Source organism: Adiantum capillus-veneris, chromosome 17 (assembly GCF_014529385.1).
Source record: "Adiantum capillus-veneris isolate H3 chromosome 17, ASM1452938v2, whole genome shotgun sequence".
NCBI classification, from domain to species: Eukaryota; Viridiplantae; Streptophyta; class Polypodiopsida; order Polypodiales; family Pteridaceae; genus Adiantum; species Adiantum capillus-veneris.
In genome coordinates, this window is record NC_140947.1 from 136156642 (window position 1) to 136178669 (window position 22028).

A 22028-nucleotide genomic window follows, 5' to 3' on the forward strand; every position below is an offset into this window, starting at 1 on the left:
TGGAAAATGTTCTTGAAGGAGCTCGATCCCAATGCTCAAAAAAAACCTATGTATGCATACAATAAAAGAGGGAGGCATGAGACAAAGAGTGGGTTAGACCACAAGTAGAGGAGAAGAGATAAAAAAGAAGCCCGTTCTATAGCCTATGAGCTCCAATATGTGGATGGTGAACCACAATAATGTGTCCATCCAATGAGCTCTCACCTGGCTAGGGCATCGAACATACAATGTGTGTAAGAATCTCCACACAAACATGACGACTCTACCAAACACACAAACCATGGAAGAGACCTGCCTATGCAGACAATCATTCTTAAGCTATAATCTACACCTTTGTCAAGGAAGCACACACCCACACTAATCAATCAAGCATAGAATGCACAAAACTGCACACTGGCACACTTCAAAGAGTGCCCACACATACAATGGAGAGATCACCTCTCTCAACAAATAGGATCACATACATGGATATACACTAGAAGCAAAAGAAAAGAGAAGACAAAATCAATGGAGAGCAGTGTTGATTGCCTATCATGACAAGGGCCAGCATACATGTCAATTGGTTTCACCAATTATGCTGAATAAATCAACTGTCTATCAATCTGTTGATTGAGAAGAGCCTACACACGTGTGATTTCTGGTTATGGTCAATCATACATGCCAAATCTTCCACCGGAATTATTGCATGAAAATAACATTATTTAAAAGAATTCAATTGAAAATGTAATAGGCCCCGATTAACAGACCCACAACATCTGGAGGGCACAATTTCTGATTGAGTGGAGATCAAGCTTCCATCCACCAACTTCTCACCACGACTTGTGGTCTATATTTACAAGAGGACCTGCCATGATAATGTTACAAGTTAAAAAATGCTCCATGTTTACACAAATACCAGGGGCGCCATTTCATTTGATCTGCATGTGCTGCATTGATTTTGGAAGGCTACTCCCTTTTGTCTTCCTCGGAGTTGTCATCAAGAATGAATCCACTACTGGTTAAGGCCTTCCTTTCCTTTCTTTCAATCTTTGAAGCAATCTTTTCTGGCTCCACAACTACCAAGTTCAAAGGAAGAGCTTCCTCTTCATCAAAATCTTTTGCAGTCTCATCCGTATAATCAAACCTGTTTCAAGCAGCGAATCCAATCAGCCCAGTAAAAAGCAGTATAGGGCTGCATGACTCTTACAAATACTTGACAAACAACTCACTTTGCCAGGTTCGAAGATGGCGCCAAAAGTATACACAGTACGCACAACAATCCAAACGTTAGAACACTCCAGAAAGCACTAATAATCCATGCTTTCTGCCACTCCTCACCGAATGGGTCTGAGGATTTGAAGTAGAACTGCAATAACAAAACCACCCTCAGTCCCATCAGTTAATTGTTCATAGCCAATGTTCCTACCTTAGTCCCACTTCGAAGACTGAACATTGTCAACCACATTAGGAATATAGAACTAGTACATATATTTTGTATGTGCTTGCGAGTACGAGCTGTGTGTGCGTTCACACGTGTGCATGTAGTGCACACATATATATATGTACACACAGAAGCATTGCAAAAGAACACGCGCGAATGCACATACGACAAAAATTGCAACGAAGAGAAGTAAAAGGTAGACAGATTATCACCTCATAGCCAATCCAGGCCACCGCAATCATCACAAATACTGCTAATGTGTTTGTTAATTTTCTAAACAGCTCCAGCTTCACCAGCCACTTTTGTGCCTGCATCCAACCCAATCACTCTCTCTCTCTCTCTCTCTCTCTCTCTCTCTCTCTCTCTCTCTCTCTCTCTCTCTCTCTCTCTCTCTCTCTCTCTCTCTCTCTCTCTCTCTCTCTTTTTGCATGTAAAGTGGGGCTTGACCCTTTTACATTAGATAAAAATTGACCATCAGTCCATATACAAGATATATGGGAAAAACCCTGACAGATGTACAGTGAGATCATGGGGAAAATTCCCATAACAAACTACAGGAAACATCTAGGGATAAAGATACTTTAACCAGGTTGTGAAGTGCAGCAATCTGGATACTGATCAAGTCTACACAAATCTGCCCAAAGCTCTGTCCACCTCGAGCGATGTAGCGAAAACCATCAAGTCCAGAGCTGTTTATCTGACTGATATAAAGCATCCACTGTAATAACCTCCTATAGCAGCTCACAACAGCCAAGGGACAGTGAAACCCCTAGGCCGTGCCTCCAAAATCATCCGCATCCATTCTAACATTTCCTAATGATGAACTCCAAAAAAGGATGCGGATCTACAGCACAACCAAACTGTTAGAGAGGTAGGGGGACCCTCTCGCTGTCCACCTCAACAGCTAGGGGAAGGTACCAAGATGCACACCTCTCTGACCAAACCAGCTTTGCTAGGGCCTCTCTGAACTGACTCCAAAAAAATCTGCAAACTGCTTGATATCCATAAAGTAATTTAACCATTGTCTGCTCCTGTAAGATATCATAGACAACCTCCCTCGTCCAGAAGGAGTCACCATGTAAAACCTGTACTCTAAATCTAATCATAGGGGCTCTCTCTAGGCTGAGAAAAATGTGACCTATTATTGACAACTACAAGAAAAGTATGTCGACACATAGTGGCCCACTCCTCAAAGAAACATTTGGAGATCTCCATGGACCAACAGCAAAGAACTGAAGTGGCAAGATCTCAGAGAGCGGGACATTTGCTAGAGATGCAAAGCCTGTTGAATAGTCAAAATCCTCGGCAAACTGCAAAGACCCACTCTCCAGTTCCCCCTAAGCAAAGTCTATTGTGAGAGGCCCCTGAGACTGCATCTCCAAGAGATCTAAAGCCTGTTGGACACGTCTATCCTGGTGTAGTGTGCAGTGGAAGTGAATGACGGTGCAAGCTCAAGATGAGTAATCAGTGACTGCTCAAGGTTCCTTTTACTTATAGGAAGGAAGAGGCTTCCTTAACTTAGTGATTGTGATGTAAGTGATAGAGAGAGAGAAGAAGAAGAATTACCTTTATGCTTACCATTGGTCTTATCGTTCTTACCATTCGGTAGGTAGGTACTTTGAGACGACTTGTTCTCCTTAGGCTTACATTTGTTGTGCTTCATTTCTTGGACGAGAGCTATCGCCACCTGAGGCATTGTAGTCCGTAGGGTTGAAGACTTGCACATCGAACATGATGTACTCATCCAACCCAAAAAGGAAAGCCTCCTCTCGTTCTGCATGCGATTTGCGCAATTGAACATCAATCTGCAAAATTTGGTTAGAAAAAGACATAACAAAAGTGTCATTTTGCTTAAGACCACGCCAATCTTCTTTTAACCGATCTAGGTACTGCGGTGGCATAAATCGAGCCATGAGCTTGTCTTGGAAGTCGCCCCCAAGTAAGAGAGAGGGGTACGCCATCCTCGGCATGCTCAAGGTGCTCAGCCAATTGTGACTCTTGCCAAGCTTGATACCAATTGATGGCATCACCCGCTAGATACATGGCAGCAATCAAAACTTTAATGTTGCTAAAGTTCTTGTTAGTTGCAGAGTAAGCATTAAATTGATGCAAGCAAGAATGAATCACAGAAGCATCCATCTTACCATCATACTTACTGAACGTCAACTTCTGAGTGATTGGATTGTTGAAATTGTCGCCTCTACCTGTGCACGTGATGACTCACCGGTCTCCTTGAGTGGCTCGGTCTTTGAGGATAGTACCTGTAGGAGCAACTCCTACAGGCGTTGGTCCCGCTTTTCTTCGGCCAGCCTCCTGTGCTTACTCACGCTCGAGCTCTATAGCTGCCCTTCTTTCTTCAGCCGCTATGCGTTGTGCTTCGCGTGCTTGCTCATGCTCAAGCTCCATAGCTGCCCTTCTTTCTTCAGCCGCTATGTGTTGAGCTTCGCGTGCTTGCTCACGCTCAAGCTCCTTAGTTGCCCTTCTTTCTTCACAGTCTCGATCCATGGTGATAGCATCATCGACTTGACCAAAGTCTCCATAGGAGTTGGTGCAAGCCGTGGCGAAAATGGGGATGGGGGAGGATCAAGGAACAATCATCATGGTGTAGAAATTTTGTCTCCTCCAACTCCACTCTCACCACCTTCACGCAAAGTATCCATTCCACTTCTGGTGATGACCATGCACTGAGTTCTTGGGTGCTTGGGGTACTTGGGTTCTTGGGTTCTTGGGTGCTTGGGGTACTTGGCTTGCAATCTGCGTTTAAGAAGGCTTTTCTCTTACCCACGCTCAACTTCTTCCTACGGGTGCACCCCTTGGCAGCCTTATAGCAGATCACCCCACAGCCGCCTCCTCGTCATCGACCCCGCAGCACAAAGCACCAAGTACCCGCAGTATCTCAGTAGTACTAAGCATCTGCATCAAGTACCCATTAGCATCATAGCATCTCAACATTTAGCATCATTGTATAAGCATTTGTGCAAGTAATGAATCAAGTACTTGCTCTGGCAACAGAGCAAGGGGGGCCCTTTAGGGTGGTTGGGACCCGACATGATGTGTCGTCTCTCTTTGCCTCTTACTCTCTCATTCACTGTCTTCAGTTCAGTTTCTCTTTTCAAGTGAAGTGAAGTAACCTTGTGTTTGTGCGGAGTACTAGATCCAAGCTAAATCACTTCTGCTGCACCTGACACCTGGGGCAACTCAGGTTACTCCTGAACTGCCATCGAATTTTGATCCTCCTCTATCCCTCTGTCCAACTGCTCTGGTATCTCCTCTCGATCCTGGTCCGGTAATCTTTCCTCTAGAGGCCTGTTTGTGGGATACTCGAACCCCTACCAACCTCTATCTCACTACCCTTCTATAAACAAGGATAGGTTGTGTCTTCCCCTATCTACCTGCTTGTCTCCCTCTCTGCCTCTGTGTCTACTCTACATTGTGTTGTTGCTTAGCACTCTGCTACTGATGACTGCGCGAAGACCTGCTGCTGTACAAAATTCTATTGTGGTTGTGAGGGTCGTCTCCTCCTCCGACCAGTCTGTCTCTGCTATCGCCCTCTAGGACAATTCCTCACCAAGTGCCCCATCTCATGACATCTAAGGGACTCGTTCGGTCTACCCGTAACCACAATCCTGTACTTTCCACTCAAAAGTGATGGTATCTGGAAATATTGTGGAAGGGATAGTAGCCACCTTTATAGATGGCACAGATGTCTACGTCTGCACTTAGTGCATCAATGGTGTGCCAAAGATAGAACCCATCTGCTGTAACATGTCTGGCAACCACAACTGTGCTGGCAATTCTAGAAAAGCTATTTTCATTGGATACGTCGGAACCTTACATTTGTCCTCAAAGGCAGCTAGTGAAAAATGCTCGTACCACGGATGGAGAAAGACCAATCTGTCTCCGAAGCCGAGAGGAGTGCAGCTGATGACCCGTGATGAAAGTTTTTTTGATGAGAAAATAGCAATGAAAGTACCTCGGCCTAGTAGGATGATTTCCTCTACTTTGTCTTCATCCGACTCGTTAGAGTGCAAAGAGCCACTCCCGGATGTTGACACAAGCATAGGAGCATCCCACCAAGCAATCAATAGCTCCTCTTTGAGAGAGACCCTCAAGACGATCACCGATCTTGTTTTATTTCCCGAGAAAAAGATCCTTCCATTAGTTAATTAAATTGCCCATAGGCCTACGACCACCTCCACTAGAGAGAGCTATATCAAAGACAAGGGGAGACTCTCCCAATAAGAACGAAATATGTACAATGGGGGCTACATCACGAGATGGGCGGAGACAACAGCCACACGGGTGACGGTAGTGCCACCTAGACCATGGTGAAGAAAGTTCCTAGGCGCCAAAGTCGCTAGAAAGACTCTCTACGCTCCCGCATGCTATCAGAGCTGCCCTAGAGTCTCTCAAACTAACCCCTGAGAGTGTGAATCAGCTCCAACCAAAGATCACGAACAGTCTCTGCCGGTGGAACGGGGCGAGCCTCGAAGATGCGGAAGCAACAGGCTCGCCAAATGAACTAGAGTGCCAGGCCATAGACGAGCTCCCAGCACACCTCTCTCTCACTGCACCACTCCTGGAGGGTAAGCTCGATGGTAGGCTGCAGTGTAGGTCGACCCCCTTGGATCACTATCATCCTCCTGGTGGAATCCAACTCAAAATGGAGCGCAAGGCCCATGAGAGTGGACCAAGCTACAACACCCCAAGTTAATTGTCGAGCTGTTGAAAGAGCCAACATCAGCCAAAGAACCAAAGCCATGTTGTGCCATGGGGCAGTCCCATAAACAATGCCGATGACTCTCCAAAGCATGGCCACAAGCTGCATAGGCTACCGAAAAGCCATTGTGTACTAGCCAACTCCCAACTGCTATAGCTTTGTGTGCAACTAGCAACTGGAACAAATCGGTTGTCTGGAGTCCCACAACCGCTCCCAAAAACCTGACAAGAACTCAGCTGTGAGACTGTCACGTGACACATCCAACCCTATGTGTCCGTGGACAAGCTACAACACGACAAGGGTTCAGTCAGTCCAGTCAATCTAGATTTAGAAGTGATCTGGCACTTTTGTGAGTCTGTTCACAGACCGTGCATGTCCAGACACTTAGTGTAGATGCATATCCTCTGGTTGCACACAGCATGATCATAAGCATTCCCATCAGAATCCTTCAGGGGAATTTTCCAATGCATTTAGCCTATTTTCCCTATTTTTGACATTTTTCACTTATTATTTTTAAGTGACTTTTGTTGGAAAGTAGGTAGGGCAAATTGAGTAAGTTTGTATATAAGCAAACCTAGACTAGCGCGAATTCGCAGAAGAGGCAGCAGGAGCCCAAGCTCAACAGACAACTTCTCAGCAAGAACCCCCTTGGTGGTTTCCCTCCAAGCAAGACTTCCACTCCCTAGAGTTTTTGATCACCATCGCCTGCAGTCCCATTGCTTGGTGTTTTCAGCAGATCATCACCGTCGGGCAATCACAAGACCTAGCATTTTTGCATCAGCTTGACTCCTCAACATTTTTGCAGATCTTCGCGACGGAATCATCCCTAGAACCAACGTTTTCAGTTTTCTGCCTTTAGACACCGCAGATCAAGTCCCGAACCTCGCAGATCTCACCTTCCTGCAGCAGATCCTGGCTACACGGTCAGTTTCTGCAAGGTTTAAAGTTTCAGCCCGGAAAACGCAGATTTCAGCATCTACGTTTTCAGCGCTCGTCGTTGCATCGCCGTCACCGACATAGAGTCAGAATTCAGCAGATAAAGATTTGCAGATTTCAGCTCTTAAAGTTCTCAGATTTCAGCCTGTCTCGTCGTCGACATCATCGGCAAGTCCAAGCATTGTAGAGATTTGTGCAATCATAAGTAAACCGCTCTCGCCATAGAGAGTGGGGCCTTCGAAGGAGGGTTTTACAACGTCTCTGGTGTCGTATTCTCTTCTCTATCTCTCAGTCTCATGCACTTCCATTCACTGTGTCCATTCACTTTGTTTGTGTCCATTGCACTCTTTCACTAAAGGAACGAAAGGCTCTCCCTTCCGTAAGTAAAAGGAACCCTTCAACAGTTCGGAGCACTCGTCTTGAGCAAAGTTCAAACATTCACTCCGCTGAACCTAACATTGGTATTAGAGCTTTGGCAGTGTTCTGTATCACTCAAGTAAAGAACCACATAATTTTTTTTGCTTGTTGCGGTCGCACGAACCCAAGTTCGCTTGGGCTTGTCGATTCCTAATCGTGTTTTTGAAGAGTGACAGGAATCCCAGGAAAGAAGGGCTTGTCCAGCCTCCCCTTGTGCCTCTTTTCACTCATTGAGAGCGGACCGTGCACTTAGCGGCCGGCCAATCGACGTAAGGTGGAAAAAAGCAACCTTAGTGTGAGCGCAAGGCCGCCAAGGGGTGCGCCCACGGAAAAGAGCCGAAGTGAGGTGAAGAGAAGATCCTTCTCAAACACAGATTGCAAGCGAAAGAAAACCTCAAGAACCTCAAGACCCTCAAAAACTCAAGAACCTCAAGACCCTCAAGAATCCAAGAACCCAAGACCCTCAAGAACCCAAGTTCCTCATGAACTTAAGAACCAAAGATCATAGTGCATGGTCATCACCCGAAGCAGAATGGATACTTTGCATACAGGTGATGAGCATGAGAGAGGCGACAAAGAGTTTTCCCCACCAAAAGATTTTTCCGACCCTCCCCCTTCTCCATCTACGCCACAAGTTGTACCAACTTCCATGGAGGCGATGGTCAAGTCAATGTTGGACATGATGGCCCAACAACAAGAAGCGAATCGCGTGCGCGAAGAAAGAAACGAAAGAATTGCCATACAACAAGAAGCGACTTGCATTGCCTTGGAACACGAGCGCGATGAACAAAAAGAAAGAAAAGCACAAAGACAAGAGGAAGCTGAAGCAAGACGAGCGGCCTTGGAGGCCGAGCGTGAGGCTCAAAGAGAACTCCGCACTCAAGAATTGGTTCGTCAAGTTCTTGCCTCGAAGTCTGAACCAGCCAAAGATGTTGGTAGTTCCTCAAGTGGCGCAAGCCGGGATGCGGACTCCAACAACCCAGTCACAGAGAAGTTGACTTTCAGTAAGTATGATGGTAAGATGGATGCTACGATTATTCATTCTTGGTCGCATCAATTTAATGCTTATTTTGCGACAACTAAGAAGACAAGAAATAGCAAAGTTTTGACGGCAGCCATGTACCTTGCCGGTGATGCCATCAATTGGTACCATGCATGGCAAGAGGCATAGTTAGCCGCGCACCTAGAGGAAGCCGACGAATTCACACCCCTTCCCTTCAATTGGGTTGATTTCCAAGACAAGCTCAAGGCGCGGTTTATGCCACCTCAGTACCTCGCACGATTGAAGGACGATTGGCGCGCTCTCAAGCAAAATGGTATGCCGGTTATGGCTTTTTCTCATCGTGTTTTGCAGCCAGGTACCCAATTACGCAAGTCGGATGATGAACGCAAAGAGGCATTCCTTTATGGATTGGACAAGTATATCAAGTACGATGTCGAGGTGCTCGATCCAATCGATCTCAACAAGGCGGTAGCGATTGCTCTCGCACACGAGATGAAGCACAACAAGGGAAAGCCTAAGGAGAACAAGACTTCCACAAGTACCTCGCAAACTTCTCAAAACCCTCAAAACGGTAAGAACAGTAAGAATGGTAAGAACGGTAACTCTTCTAACCAATCTTCCAACAGACTCAAAAAAGAATTCACCTAAGGATAAGGCTAACACAATTGCTAAACCTAAGCTCACTCCATATGAAAAGGTAGCACAAGGAATTTTAGGAGGATACTTCACGTCGGAAGAGCAAAGCACTTATTCTAAGGAAGGTCGTTGTTTTCTGTCACATTAAGGGTCACTTAAAAAGAACATGTCCTAAGCTTGACTCTAATGAATCTAAAGAATCCACAGAACCCACTTCCTCTGTCAATGCAATCAATGACAACACGACCCTCCCATTGATGAGTCTCACATTAAATGTTATGGTCATATGACGGGGCAGCGCTTTGTCATATTGTTTGACCCAGGTGGTATGTATGATGTGATCAGTCCCTCTCTTGTTGAGAGAGCCCGCCTAGAGGTTAGTCAGAAATCTCCTGTCGAAGTCTCTGGCTTTGCTCCCGTTATGGATTCTATCATTACGAAAGAGTGTCTTGGTGTGTTGTTTACAGTTCAACAAGCTGCTTTCCGGTAAAAAAAATGTCTCTCCTCTCTCAGGATGTGATATGATTTTGGGCATTCGATGGTTTCGTGAGTATAACCCTCTCATTGATTGGACGGAAAATACATTCACTCTCAATGCCAAAAGTGACTCTCCCATTGTCATTCGTGGAGAGGAAGTTGTTCATTCTCCCTCTCTCATTGCTAACGTGCAGGCGAAGATTGAACGGATTCAGGAGAAGGAGACTCCCTCAATCTCTTCTTCTCCAAAGCATGACACACAAAACTTGCATGATTATGAGAAGCATGATGAATTAAATGATAATGATGAGCATGATGATTTGAATGCCAATGATTTGCATGAGGATTTAGTTGACAATGACAAGCATGATGATTTCCATGATGATCAAGATGTGATTTCTCACAAGCATGAGGATTTTCATGAAGATGATGTGATTGTTCACAAGGTTGATGTGTTAGTAGATGCTTTTTCTAGCGAAGCTAACCTCGTTGCAAATTCGATCAATCACGAAGAATCGATCTTGGCTCACGAGTTGAGGTCCAAAGAACCCCCTCAGGAAGAAGCGATCTTGGCTCTCGAGCCTAGGTCCAAAGAACCCTTACAAGAAGTACTATGTTTCGCATGATTAGTCAGCACGCACTGTACGAGTGTTTCATTCGTGATCGTTTCTTGTATTTTAGTCAGCGTCTTTATGTGATCCCTTTTCTTAGGCATGACATATTGTACGTTGAGCACGTTTCACTCATGAATGAGCACAGTTGTATGCGGATTGTTCATGAAAAGCTGAAAAGTATGTATGTAAGGAAGTCACATTCCATGTCTCTTCCTTGGCATGACACATTCGTAGAACGAGCACATGAAAGTATGAGCACCAAGCATGGGCATTTCCGTTGTGAATTGCCACAGTTGATTGCTTTAGATCAGAAGAGAAAGATTCGATCTCATTGTTTGCGTGTGTGTGGTGAACGGTTTGGCACTCCGTCTCTTTGTTCATCTACATTGCATGCACAGTCTTTGAGGAAGACAAGATTTTTTCCAGTCACTTTACATAGAATAGGTATGTTCATGGTTTTGTGTTGGAAATGGGTTCATGAATTTTCAACCATGGAGATTCTTGAAGAAGAAAGAAGCATGACACTCGACGAAGTTGAAACATTGAAGGAGCCACACAAGACTTTGTGTCGCTTTTGGCACGGCCCAAAGAAGCAAGCGTGGCAGACCTTTCTGAAGTTCAAGTACCACAAGACTCACACATCCGAGTAGGCCAGCGAAGAGTCCCTTCCAGGATTTCAGATGCTATTGGCGATCTCCCTCGACGCCATACACTTCGGTACCAGTACCTCACTTTGAAAAGGAGGGGATGTCACGTGACACATCCAACCCTATGTGTCCGTGGACAAGCTACAGCACGACAAGGGTTCAGTCAGTCCAATCAGTCTAGTCAGTCTAGATTTAGAAGTGATCTCGCACTTTTATGAGTCTATTCGCAGACGGTGCATGTCCAGACACTTAGTGTAGATGCATATCCTCTGGTTGCACACAGCATGATCATAAGCATTCCCATCAGAATCCTTCAGGGGAATTTTCCAGTGCATTTAGCCTATTTTCCCTATTTTTGACATTTTTCACTTATTATTTTTAAGTGACTTTTGTTGGAAAGTAGGTAGGGCAAATTGAGTAAGTTTGTATATAAGCAAACCTAGACTAGCACTAATTGGCAGAAGAGGCAGCAAGAGCACAAGCTCAACAGGCAACTTCTCAGCAAGAATCCCCTTCGTGGTTTCCCTCCAAGCAAAACTTCCACTCCCTAGCGTTTTTTATCACCATCCCCTGCAGTCCCATTGCTTGGCGTTTTCAGCAGATCATCACCGCTAGGCAATCACAAGACCTAGCGTTTTTGCATCAGCTTGACTCCTCAACGTTTTTGCAGATCTTCACGACGGAATCATCCCTAGAATCAGCGTTTTCAGTTTTCAGCCTTTAGACACCGCAGATCAAGTCCCGAACCTCGCAAATCTCACCTTCCAGCAGCTGATCCTCGCCGCACGGTCAGTTTCCGCAAGGTTTACAGTTTCAGCCCGAAAAACACACATTTCAGCATCTGCGTTTTCAGCACGTCGTGTTGCATCGTCGTCATTGCCGTCGTCACCGACATAGAGTCAGAATTCAGCAGATAAAGATTTGCAGATTTCAGCCATTAGAGTTTTCAGATTTCAGCCCGTCTCGTCGTCGTCCTCATCGTCGTCGACATCATCGGCAAGTCCAAGCATTGTAGAGATTTGTGCAATCATAAGTAGACCGCTCTCGCCATCGAGAGTGGGACCTTCCGAGGAGGGTTTTACAACATCTCTGGTGTTGTATTCTCTTCTATATCTCTCAGTTTCATGCACTTCCATTCATTGTGTCCATTCACTTTGTTTGTGTCCATTGCACTCTCTCACCAAAGGAACGGAAGGCTCTCCCTTCCGTAAGTAAAAGGAACCCTTGAGCACAGTTCGGAGCACTCATCTTGAGCAAAGTTCAAACATCCATTCCGCTGCACCTAGCAGAGACCCTCCTCCTACCAATGTTGCAGCAGGACGAGCCTCTCTCCGTGCTGCCAATATGTCGCGCCCCAGTCGAACTGTGTACTGAGAGAAGGGGATCCCACGGTGATCGGCCGAGGAGAAGGGATCTCTCCAGAACCACTCTCCAGGGTTCCACTGCACTCGTGCCAGAGGGTAGCTCTCCCAAGCACGCCGCCGCCACTGGCCTGTCTCAAGATGTGTTGGGTCGGAATCTATGACACAAATCCTCCCACAGATGCCCAAAACTCGTATCCTCTGAAAACAACACTCTGCAACCTGTGGAGCCTCTACTGAGACTCTGTGAAGGTAACCCTCTCCCTGAACTTCAAAGAACATGTGGGCTACGGACTTCGAGCAAGCCCGACTTGCAATAAGGACCTCTAGTCGCATGAAGGCCCCCATCCATCTGGGAGTTGTTGTCTCTAGACGGTGAGCCAATCAGTTGTTAAAGCCTCTGTAATGTCCTGGCACATGCTCCGCCCCCCACCCCCCCCCCCCCCCCCCCCCCCCCCCCCCATGCCTCGTAGTTGGATGCTTTGAACCTCCTCGGACAAACCTAAAAACTGGAGCCAATCACCGAGAGTGTGGGCTGGACCCTCTGCCATGGAACCCCAAGAAACATGAGGCCTACTACCAGCCAGGTGGCCTCTCTGAGTACTACCCATGGGTTCCAAACAAGGGGCTATCTCAAGCGCTCTGAAACCGGCCCGTAGGGCGGTAGACGTTAGCTTTCACCCGATCTTTACCACTTAACTTTACGACACGAAGCAATGACTTAACAAGACTGGAATTACACTTCAAAACAAAAGCACGGCCAGAAAGCTAGAATGCTCCCAAGCAAACAGAGACACCTGTAGGCCCCAAAGGTTGGCGTCCCCTTTCGGTATTTCTTTATTCTTTAATAGAGGGAATAAAACCTGTGATTTCCTACAAGCTGTCCCGCACAATCTGGGCTGAATTCCATATGTTCTGGCCCAATTTTGACAGCATAACTGTACTAGGAGACTTCACAGTCAGTATCCCCACGCAATAGACGACTTTCCCGATGCATACGGTCACTTTGCAAAACCTGGCGAGAATCTGCAGCACGCTGAATTCTATGTTTTTTGCCCCGAAAATGCGCCAGATCACCTCTACAGCGGTCCCCTCGCGTCCCCGAACCTCCTGGGGGTATTAGGGACCGTTTAGGATCGAAACCCTAAACCTACAAAAATACACAGCAGGCTGTAATTCCCTGTTTCGGGCTCCGTTTCGCGTGCCGGTCGCATCCATAGCAAGTCCTTCAGCTCCCACACCTGTAGGGCTACTTGCCCTTTGAATTGGACGAAATTTCTCACGTGAAACCTCTCCGAATTCACATGTACCTGCAGGGGAATAGCCGCTAGCTAATCCAATACCTGTGCAAGAGGCTCTTGCCTTGGCAATCGCGCATGAACCCACATAACTATACATTGGTCAAATGAAAAGCCCACTAGTGGGGCATAACATAACTGCTCGAAGGGGAGAGAGAGGGTAGTGCGTAGCGTGCAGGGCATCACTCCTGGCACCCCACTATACATAAGAGGGAAAGGAAGCACTCCATAGCTCTTAACTTGTTGCAATCCGCCTGTGGCTGAAAATGGCGCCCCTTTTGCTAATAAACAACTCGCCCAGTTCTCCCAAAGTGGCAGAATTGCTCACGAGCTGACACCTCGCCCAGTTTCCGACTTTGGCCAACTTGGCTAAAAATATCTCATCTGGTGCGTCAGTTGACTTGGCAGCAAAGCAATAAAATGTTCCCCTTGTCATTCCAGAGCTAATAGGAACACATTTCACGGCCCAAAATAGCAATTCCCTAAATTTTAGGAGATGCTTCCACGGCACTCACACTGGTCGTCTGACCATCAATCACCACTAGAACCACATCGGAAAATGCAATGTCTGTCAGCTATCAGGTGATTTACACTCGCAGCCCCACCGTGGCTAACCGTAGTCCATTTGCTCAACTTCAGTGCTCACTGGCCGTCCGGCCTAGACTCTCACTGTCTGCCTCACACCATGCAACTCGGGCATTGGCATTTCCAGAGGGGTGCTTTAAAACAAGTCAAATAAAATTTCCCCCAAAAAGAAATCAACAAGTAAAGTTGCCACAGACTCGTGATATACCCCCCTCTTGAAATCGCAAACGTCCTCGTTTGCATGAATATCAATCCATTAGTGTGTACAGCACTTCATGGACACCGTATCACGGTTGTCAACCTTTTCGTGTGTACACACCTGGTTAACATGGTACGAGACATACATGTTCATAGTTAACACTCTTGTGTATTCAACACTTGTTAACTCATGTATGGTCTACCTGTGAGATTGTTTCATTGACATAGTGGATAGCTTTCACACTATGCCACTGGCTTTAATTCAGTCCATAACTCCTAGTACACTTCGAATCCTTTCAAGCATAATAAACCAGCAGTTTAAAAATGCGTCAACATGTACTCATTAGAAGCAATTGTTGTACTCTTGACAACTGACAAGACATACTTACTTCTATAGCACTGAACAGACTTTTGGACAAAACTTTTATTCCCCAAGGGCAATTGCCAAGCAGGATACACTTCTATTGCACTAAATCCATAGATACATGAGAAGTGCTAGCTCCTGGATCACCCCCCTCTAGCGCAGGGTCTCTTTCCTTTTGACCTTTGCTCTTGTTGAGTTGGAGAATACGTAGGTGGTAAACCAAAGGCTTCAAGGTAGAGCTGCAATACATTTGGTGACTCTAACGGTTAACTCTCTTCCATCCACTTTGCATCCATAGGTGGATAGTTCTTGAACTTCACCAAATATCGCCTTGTAACCTTGCCTTTGACTTTTCTTTCCTTGTGTGCCATGATCTGTTCTGGGACCAAAATTTCATCAAGCTCTTCAACTTCTAGCTGCTTTTCAACTGGCATATCCTCTGGCACATCACCAATAAATGGTCTGAGAAGACTCACGTGAAAAGCATTGTGAATCTTCCAGTTCTCAAGCAATTTCAACCTATAACTGACGTCATTGACCTTCTTTGTTACTTGAAAAGGCCCGTAGTAATGCATATTGAGCTTTGTAAAGAGACTTTCTTTACCTTTTCGCTTCTTTAAGCGTGCCTTTTCAAACCGCAACAGTACCCAATCACCAAGTGAAAACAACAATTCACGACGGTGGAGATCAGCAACTTTCTTTTGCTTTGCCTGTGTCCTTTCAAGGGCATGCTTTATCTTCTGGTACATTTCATCCATATTCTGTACATATTGATCTGCTTGAAAGATCTTTTCCTTGGTATGCAAAATGGGAGAAACTTTCACATGACCTTCAACAATTTCAAAAGGTGCCTTGCCTGTTGAAGAATGCATTGTATTGTTGTATGCATATTCAACCAACTGCAAATACTGCTCTCACTTCACCTTGTGCTCTGACACATAGCACTTAAGCAGATCCAAGACAGTAGAATGGCCTCTTCTGACTGCCCATCTGTCTATGGATGAAACGACGATGAGAACTTAAGCGTAGTGCCCATATTCTCGAATATGCCTTTCCATAATAGACTTGTCATCCGTGGGTCACGGTCACTGACAATCGATTGTGGCATACCATGGTACTTAAAGATATTGTACATAAAGAGACCTGCCATCTGATCTGGTTTTATCTTCTTCCTAACAGGAATAAAATGAGCTTGCTTGCTGAATCTGCAAATAATGGTCAAGATTCCATCATTTCCTGTCTATGTTTTGGGAAGATCGAAGATAAAATCCATAGCTATGCTTTCCCATGGTTTATCTCGAATCGGCAATGGCTGTAACAACCCTGGTGCCTTTTGCCTGTCAAACTTGACCTTTTGCCAAACCACGCATGCTCGCACAAAGGCATCCACATCTCTCCTCAAGGTAGGCCAATAAAAGAATGTCTCAACCGCTTTCACTGTAGCATCTATACCATGATGCCCTGCATACACTGGGACATGAATCTCTACCATGACCTTATGTTGCAATGGCCTAGTGACACAGAGTCTGCCATGCATCATCATAAAACCATCTCTGAGGAGGTAGTGCTCATGCCGTTGTCCTTCCTGTAACTATTCGAAGATCCTTGCAAAATCTTCGTCATTTGCATAATGTTCCTTCATGTCATCAAGCTCATGATGATAAGGAATTGACAGCTGAAATTTGTGGCTTTCTTGATAACGCATCAGCCACAACATTCTTCTTGCCTTCCACATGCACAATCTGGAAGTGAAACATGAAGAGAATGTTTGCCCATCGCATATGCTTTTCCGATAGATTTGACTGTGTCAGAAAGTATCGCAAGGTCTGATGATCCGTTTGAACAACAAAATCAGCACCTAGCAGATAGTGTTTCCAACTTAAGAGCGCATGAATCACAGCCAATAACTCTTTTTCGTAGACCTGCATGGTCATCTCTAGCCCTTGCAAGATTCTGCTCTCATAGGCTACTACCCTGCCATCTTGCATTAACACTGCACCAATGCTACTGCCACAAGCGTCACACTGAACCACAAATGACTTACTGAGATCTGGTAAAACAATGACTAGATCTTAAGTCATCTTTTCCTTAAAGAGATTAAAAGCTGAAATCTCTTTCTGGGTCCATTTGAAAGTGACCTCTTTCTTTTGCAAAGCATATAAAGGTGAAGCAATCTCTGCAAAGTTGTGAATGAATCTTCTGTAGTAAGAACATAGCCCTAAGAAGCTACGGACATCGTGCACAGTCCTTAAAGCTGGCCATGTCTTGATTGCTTCTACCTTCGCAGGATCCATTCGGACACCATCCTTTGACACAATGTGTCCAAGGAAGTGGATCTCTTCCAAGAAGAACTCGCTTTTCTTGCCATTGATGAGCAATCTGTTCCTGCGCAACTCTTCGAACACAATGGTCAGGTGATGCCTATTCTCCTCTTCACAATAGACATAATTGACACGATGATGGAGACCGCAACAAAAACGATTGATATGAGAGAATGTTTGAAAGATGAAGAGACCATGACTGAGAGGATCGCGATAGAAATGATCAGCATGAGAGAAGGTATGGCAGATCATCCACAGAGTCTCCAAAACATTGAAGACTCTGTAGATGATTTGACTTGCCAATGAGATCCGACTCAATGCGGGTTGCGAATGACCACCATGGGGTAGATATGGGGCTGATTTGCGCACTTGACGCGGGACGAATCAGGGGCTGAATGCTGGCTGCAAAAACACAGACCTGAAACGCAAAAACACAGCAGATCCAATGCTTTGTGTAGGGCTGAAAACGCAACACAGCAGAGGATAGACCGGTCACTGGATGATGGGCAGCAGAGGCTCTTGTCTAAGGGGCAGATGGAGCACCAAAGGAGAGAGAGGAGAGGGGATGGCTGCAAACCGCAGGCTCAAGGTCCAGATGGGAGGGTGACAGAGAAGGAGAAAATGCAAGGTCCAAGAGGGGGCGATCGATTCCAACATGCCAAGGTAGAGGATGATGGTACGATCCCAGGGAAAACACTAGACGAAAGAACCACCATGTATGGGAGAGGGAGAGGGCTGCTTTTATAGTGGTTAAGTGGTCATTGTGGTCTAGCAGTCCGTAATGTAAATCATTGTTCCAAACTTGCAGTGTGCACATGCTATTTTACGAGACAGACCTAGACCTTGAGGTTTTGAGGCTCCGCTCAGACTTTAGGAAGGATAGCTCAAATTCACGCATAAAAGCAAGAGTATGTTAGCCTCATGGCAGTCATCCACAAGACAATGCAACCATCAGCTTCATCATGCACAGAACTGACTAGAACCTAAACATGCCCTCTGACATTCTTTGTGTTGAACGAGGTATCATATTATATGCCTATACACACCATGCCCCTCTCACCTGTCCCCCCCCCTCCCCCCCCCCCCCCCCCGCCCCAAATAAAAATAACACACACACACATTAATACAAAGTTCTACCTATTCCGTTTCTAATGTCTGCCATGAAATGAGCAATCTTGTCAATGCAGATAATGCATATATCTAGATGGATCCAGGATAAGCCCAAATTCACCTTCAAAGGAAAGTGCACCGAGACATCTTCACTCTGATCAGATGAAGCTGGGACATCTTGTAGATGTCAGGCATACTAAGCCAAATCTAGATGAAAGAAACAAAATTGCAAAAACTGTTTACAAAAATTCATCCCAGTCATTGATTTGCTCTCACAGAGAAATGTCATGCTCAGTTATGGCCCCTTTCTGTTACGACAGGAAGTATTCTCTAGAAACTGTCTAGCTATCTCACCAAGGAAAAGAGGAGTTTACCTGTAACTACATCCTAACCTGGCCGTAATTCTCTTAACATTGTGATAAATCGTAAAATATTAACACAACCTCCTATAAAATGAACTAAATGCAAGGAAATTAAAGAATCTGCTGATGACACATGGACTCTTGAGAGAAAATGAAACTGTTATAGACAATTCTATTATGCCAAAACACAGAGAAAAGAACAAGAAGCAGGTAAATCAGTAGAATGTGTGCAAATGAGAGAAGAGGAAATACACCAGGAGAATTGGGTGGGTTTTGGGGGGAAGGGGGGGGGGGGGGGGGGGGGGGGGGGGGGGTGCGTGGGGGGGTGTGGTGAGGATTGTTGTAGGGGTTAGAAATTGCTCAGGTGTGTGCACTGTGAACATACCTCAACTTTTTCGAGGGTCCTCGACAAGGAAACGAATATCCACAGTATAAAAAAGGCATCTAGAACTGCAACGGGTAAAACAAGCAGAAGTTTTGTTTTCCCTGAAAGGTCATTGATTGCTCCCACATTCTCACACATGTCCAAAACTTCAGCTGCCACAAAGTACGTCACAGCAAGGGAACCCGCCTTCGTTGTTTGTGCACCTAGAGTAGGCCGAACTATTCCATAACCGAGAGAAACTCCCAACAGAAGTAAACGAGATAAGGTTTTCTTCAACGCTCCAAATGTCACTGCCCAGAATGTAATACCAACGGGCCTTTGGCCAGTTGTATTGAAATTTGCGTAATCAAAATACCATAGTGTCATCTCCAGCATGCCAAGCGCAATGATAACTGTAATTTGATTTTGCAACTTTGACATGTTTTTCCAAAGCCATAGAGCATGGAGAAACCATACAAAGCCGAGCAGGATGTAGGCCAAGGACATTATTCCAAAGAACCCCAATAAGGGTGCCATGCTGCCCGGAAGGTAGCCAGTAGGATTCTTCCATATGGTGGCTCCTTCTATGGTCAGGCCTTTTAATTGAGGATCACAAAATGCAAAAAAAACACTGTAGAAACCTGTCTTACTGATATTAACGTTCTCTGTGGGCATGACCGCTTCTCGCATCTCTGTGTCAAAGTTAACAGATATTGTGAAGGGCCAATTTGGCTCTATGGATGAAGACCTTATAATGACTTCACCCTCCTTGCAACCCTCGCTTTTGGCCAGATCTGATGTACAGCAGATGGCATCTGAGTGCCCAACCTTGTCTCTATCTGATGCATCAAAAACGATTGCCTGAATCAAGCCTCTAGAAGAACCATCGTCAACATGCTCATGAGCAGACAACGCTGGCCGTCTAAATTTGATGGTATCAAATCTGATTCAACAGAAAATGAATAAGTCAAAGGATCTTGAATCAAAACCAAAATACAGAAAATAAATAAGCATTACTCTAAACAAGCGTTGGATGCTTAAAATTCACCTGATCAAAACTCAATTCAACAGGGATCTGGGCAAAGTATATTATGAGAAAATACAGATTAAGAGCACAAGTAACATAGACATGCTAATTAATCCATGCTCCACACTCCACAAAAATATAAAATGAATGTACAAACAATCCCTTTATTCAAGTTTCCAGTGAAATCAAGGCTAATGTTACAGGTGCAAGGATCAAAATGCAAAATCAAACTACTACACATGTTTGGTTGAACCACAGACAGTCCTGAGAAATGATGCACTTGGCTACATGTTTTCCTCAAACATCTTATCAAGATGGATCCATCAACCAAATTGGCACTTTTAAAGGTTTGGAAATCCGTGATCTTCTTGTGTTGGGTATACTCTCAAAGAATTTGTGAGGCTATGTGCACAACCGGAGGCAAGTATGGCTGATGGATGGATTGTCTAAGAAGCTTTCCTATGTCTTGCCTCTGTACATTCTACCACGCCCCATATATGGACAAAAGAGGGTTCCCGTTGATCTCATTGGACAGTAACTGTGGCACAAAACCTTTCACACAAAATCACCACTCTAAATTGTGGGTACAAGTTCTGAATGGAGAGCAGATCAGCTGATACTTTTTTATATAACTGCTTAATCCAATAATCTCTACCCCTCCATGACTAATCCAAACAAGCGGCACAAAAGAGCAAAATTACCTGATATAAGATCTGCCATTTGCAATACCGCCCGCATTCACATCAGTTGATGTTGATGCATGCATTCCTTCGCTGCCTCCATAGAAGAGAAAACCATTCTGGCTTGCTTTAAATTCCTCAACAGAGTACTGATGCACAGACCCTTGAGCTCCATCGAAAGGGGCAATGCTCAAGGTGAGCCAAAGGAGTACACAGATAATGTGCAAGCTCTCCATGGGATCAGAATTGATTCCACGCTTGCACGAAGGCACAACTAGCATTTAGCTTGATCAGCAAGGGCAAGCTTGGAATGCAGCAATCCAAAAGGGGAGATTCAGGTTCTGTGGGCTGCAGCGCTCAAAGCCATACCCATCTGGCACTATAGAAAGATTTGAGGACAACAAGGAAGGTGATGGAGAGAGTCGAGAGACCGGTAGACGAGCTTTCCAGCTGCATTTTTTATGAAAAGAGATGTTACTAGTAATGGGTCACTCTGCACAGAAGACCCAAGGAAAAGAAGGTAAGAGGCCGGTCGCTGTTGAGAACCTGCAAACCTTCTTCGTCAAATTGGCATTGTGTCTTTGTCACTGGGCTGTTTTTATCTATCCATCGTCGCACCTGCCACCTACTCAAATTCGCAGTTTAAAAGCTACGAGCACACGCCTTTTATGGTTTACATGTCAAGAGCAAGAAGAAGAAGAACAAGAAGAGAACTTTTAACGTCGTAGGAACAACGCCAAGGGAAACTCGCTCTGCGCGCACGTGTGTGTGTGTGTGTGTGTGTGTGTGTGTGTGTGGAGTAGGCCAACTCGTGTACGCCTAGAGCTAATTGTTGCTCCAAAAGCAGGCACCGGTGAGAGTTTCGAGATGCCAAAATTGGACAAAGAAATGTGGGAGCTCCGTTGATTTGTTTGAAGAAAACTTGGGCTCTACCGTGAAAGTTGTAGACTTGGGGCATCTCCAGCAAAAGGCATAGTTGCCTGCAAGGCTTCATAGCAAAAACGACAGACAAAACATCATTTTCCTATGTAACAAAAATGTGTCCCATTGACGAGACTAGCATGGGGGATATTGGTGCCAAAACGGTCAACAGGAATTAACTCATTCCACAATCAATCGCAAGTAACCACCTCATATCTACACTACCAACAATTACCCCATTTGTGGTGTCTTGAAGTTAGAGTAGCTCTTTTCTATTTTATTAGGGGTAGGACGGGTCCTAAAGAGGGACCCGTCTTTTTACTGGCACACTTACCCTATTTGCAATGCGACAATTTCACATTACTTTTTTGCATGCTAAAACATGGCTTAAGGAAGAAGAGCAGTAGGCCTGCATTCTTCAATGTGTGTATTTTTAGCGTGCAAAGGGTAGGTCTAATATTCAATGGGTCATGTGAGTCTCTTGCTTTAGAGTGTCATGAGTCCATTCTTCTATGTGTGTATTGTTAGCTTGCAACGGATAGGGTAAAGGTGCCATATTAAGAACAT

The 22028-nt window shown here is 45.2% G+C and overlaps 1 protein-coding gene across 1 annotated transcript; it reads right to left on the reverse strand.

Annotated features, from left to right (window-relative positions):
• Positions 1-667: 667 nt before the first annotated feature.
• On the reverse strand, positions 668-21157 carry LOC147438140 (uncharacterized). Its single transcript, XM_086487475.1, has 5 exons — positions 20562-21157; positions 18855-19776; positions 1633-1728; positions 1209-1345; positions 668-1123 (listed from the first exon to the last, which is right to left on the reverse strand). Exons 1-5 carry the CDS (start codon positions 20819-20821, stop codon positions 946-948), a joined length of 1593 nt encoding a protein of 530 aa, XP_086343601.1. The 5' UTR covers positions 20822-21157; the 3' UTR covers positions 668-945.
• Positions 21158-22028: the final 871 nt, after the last annotated feature.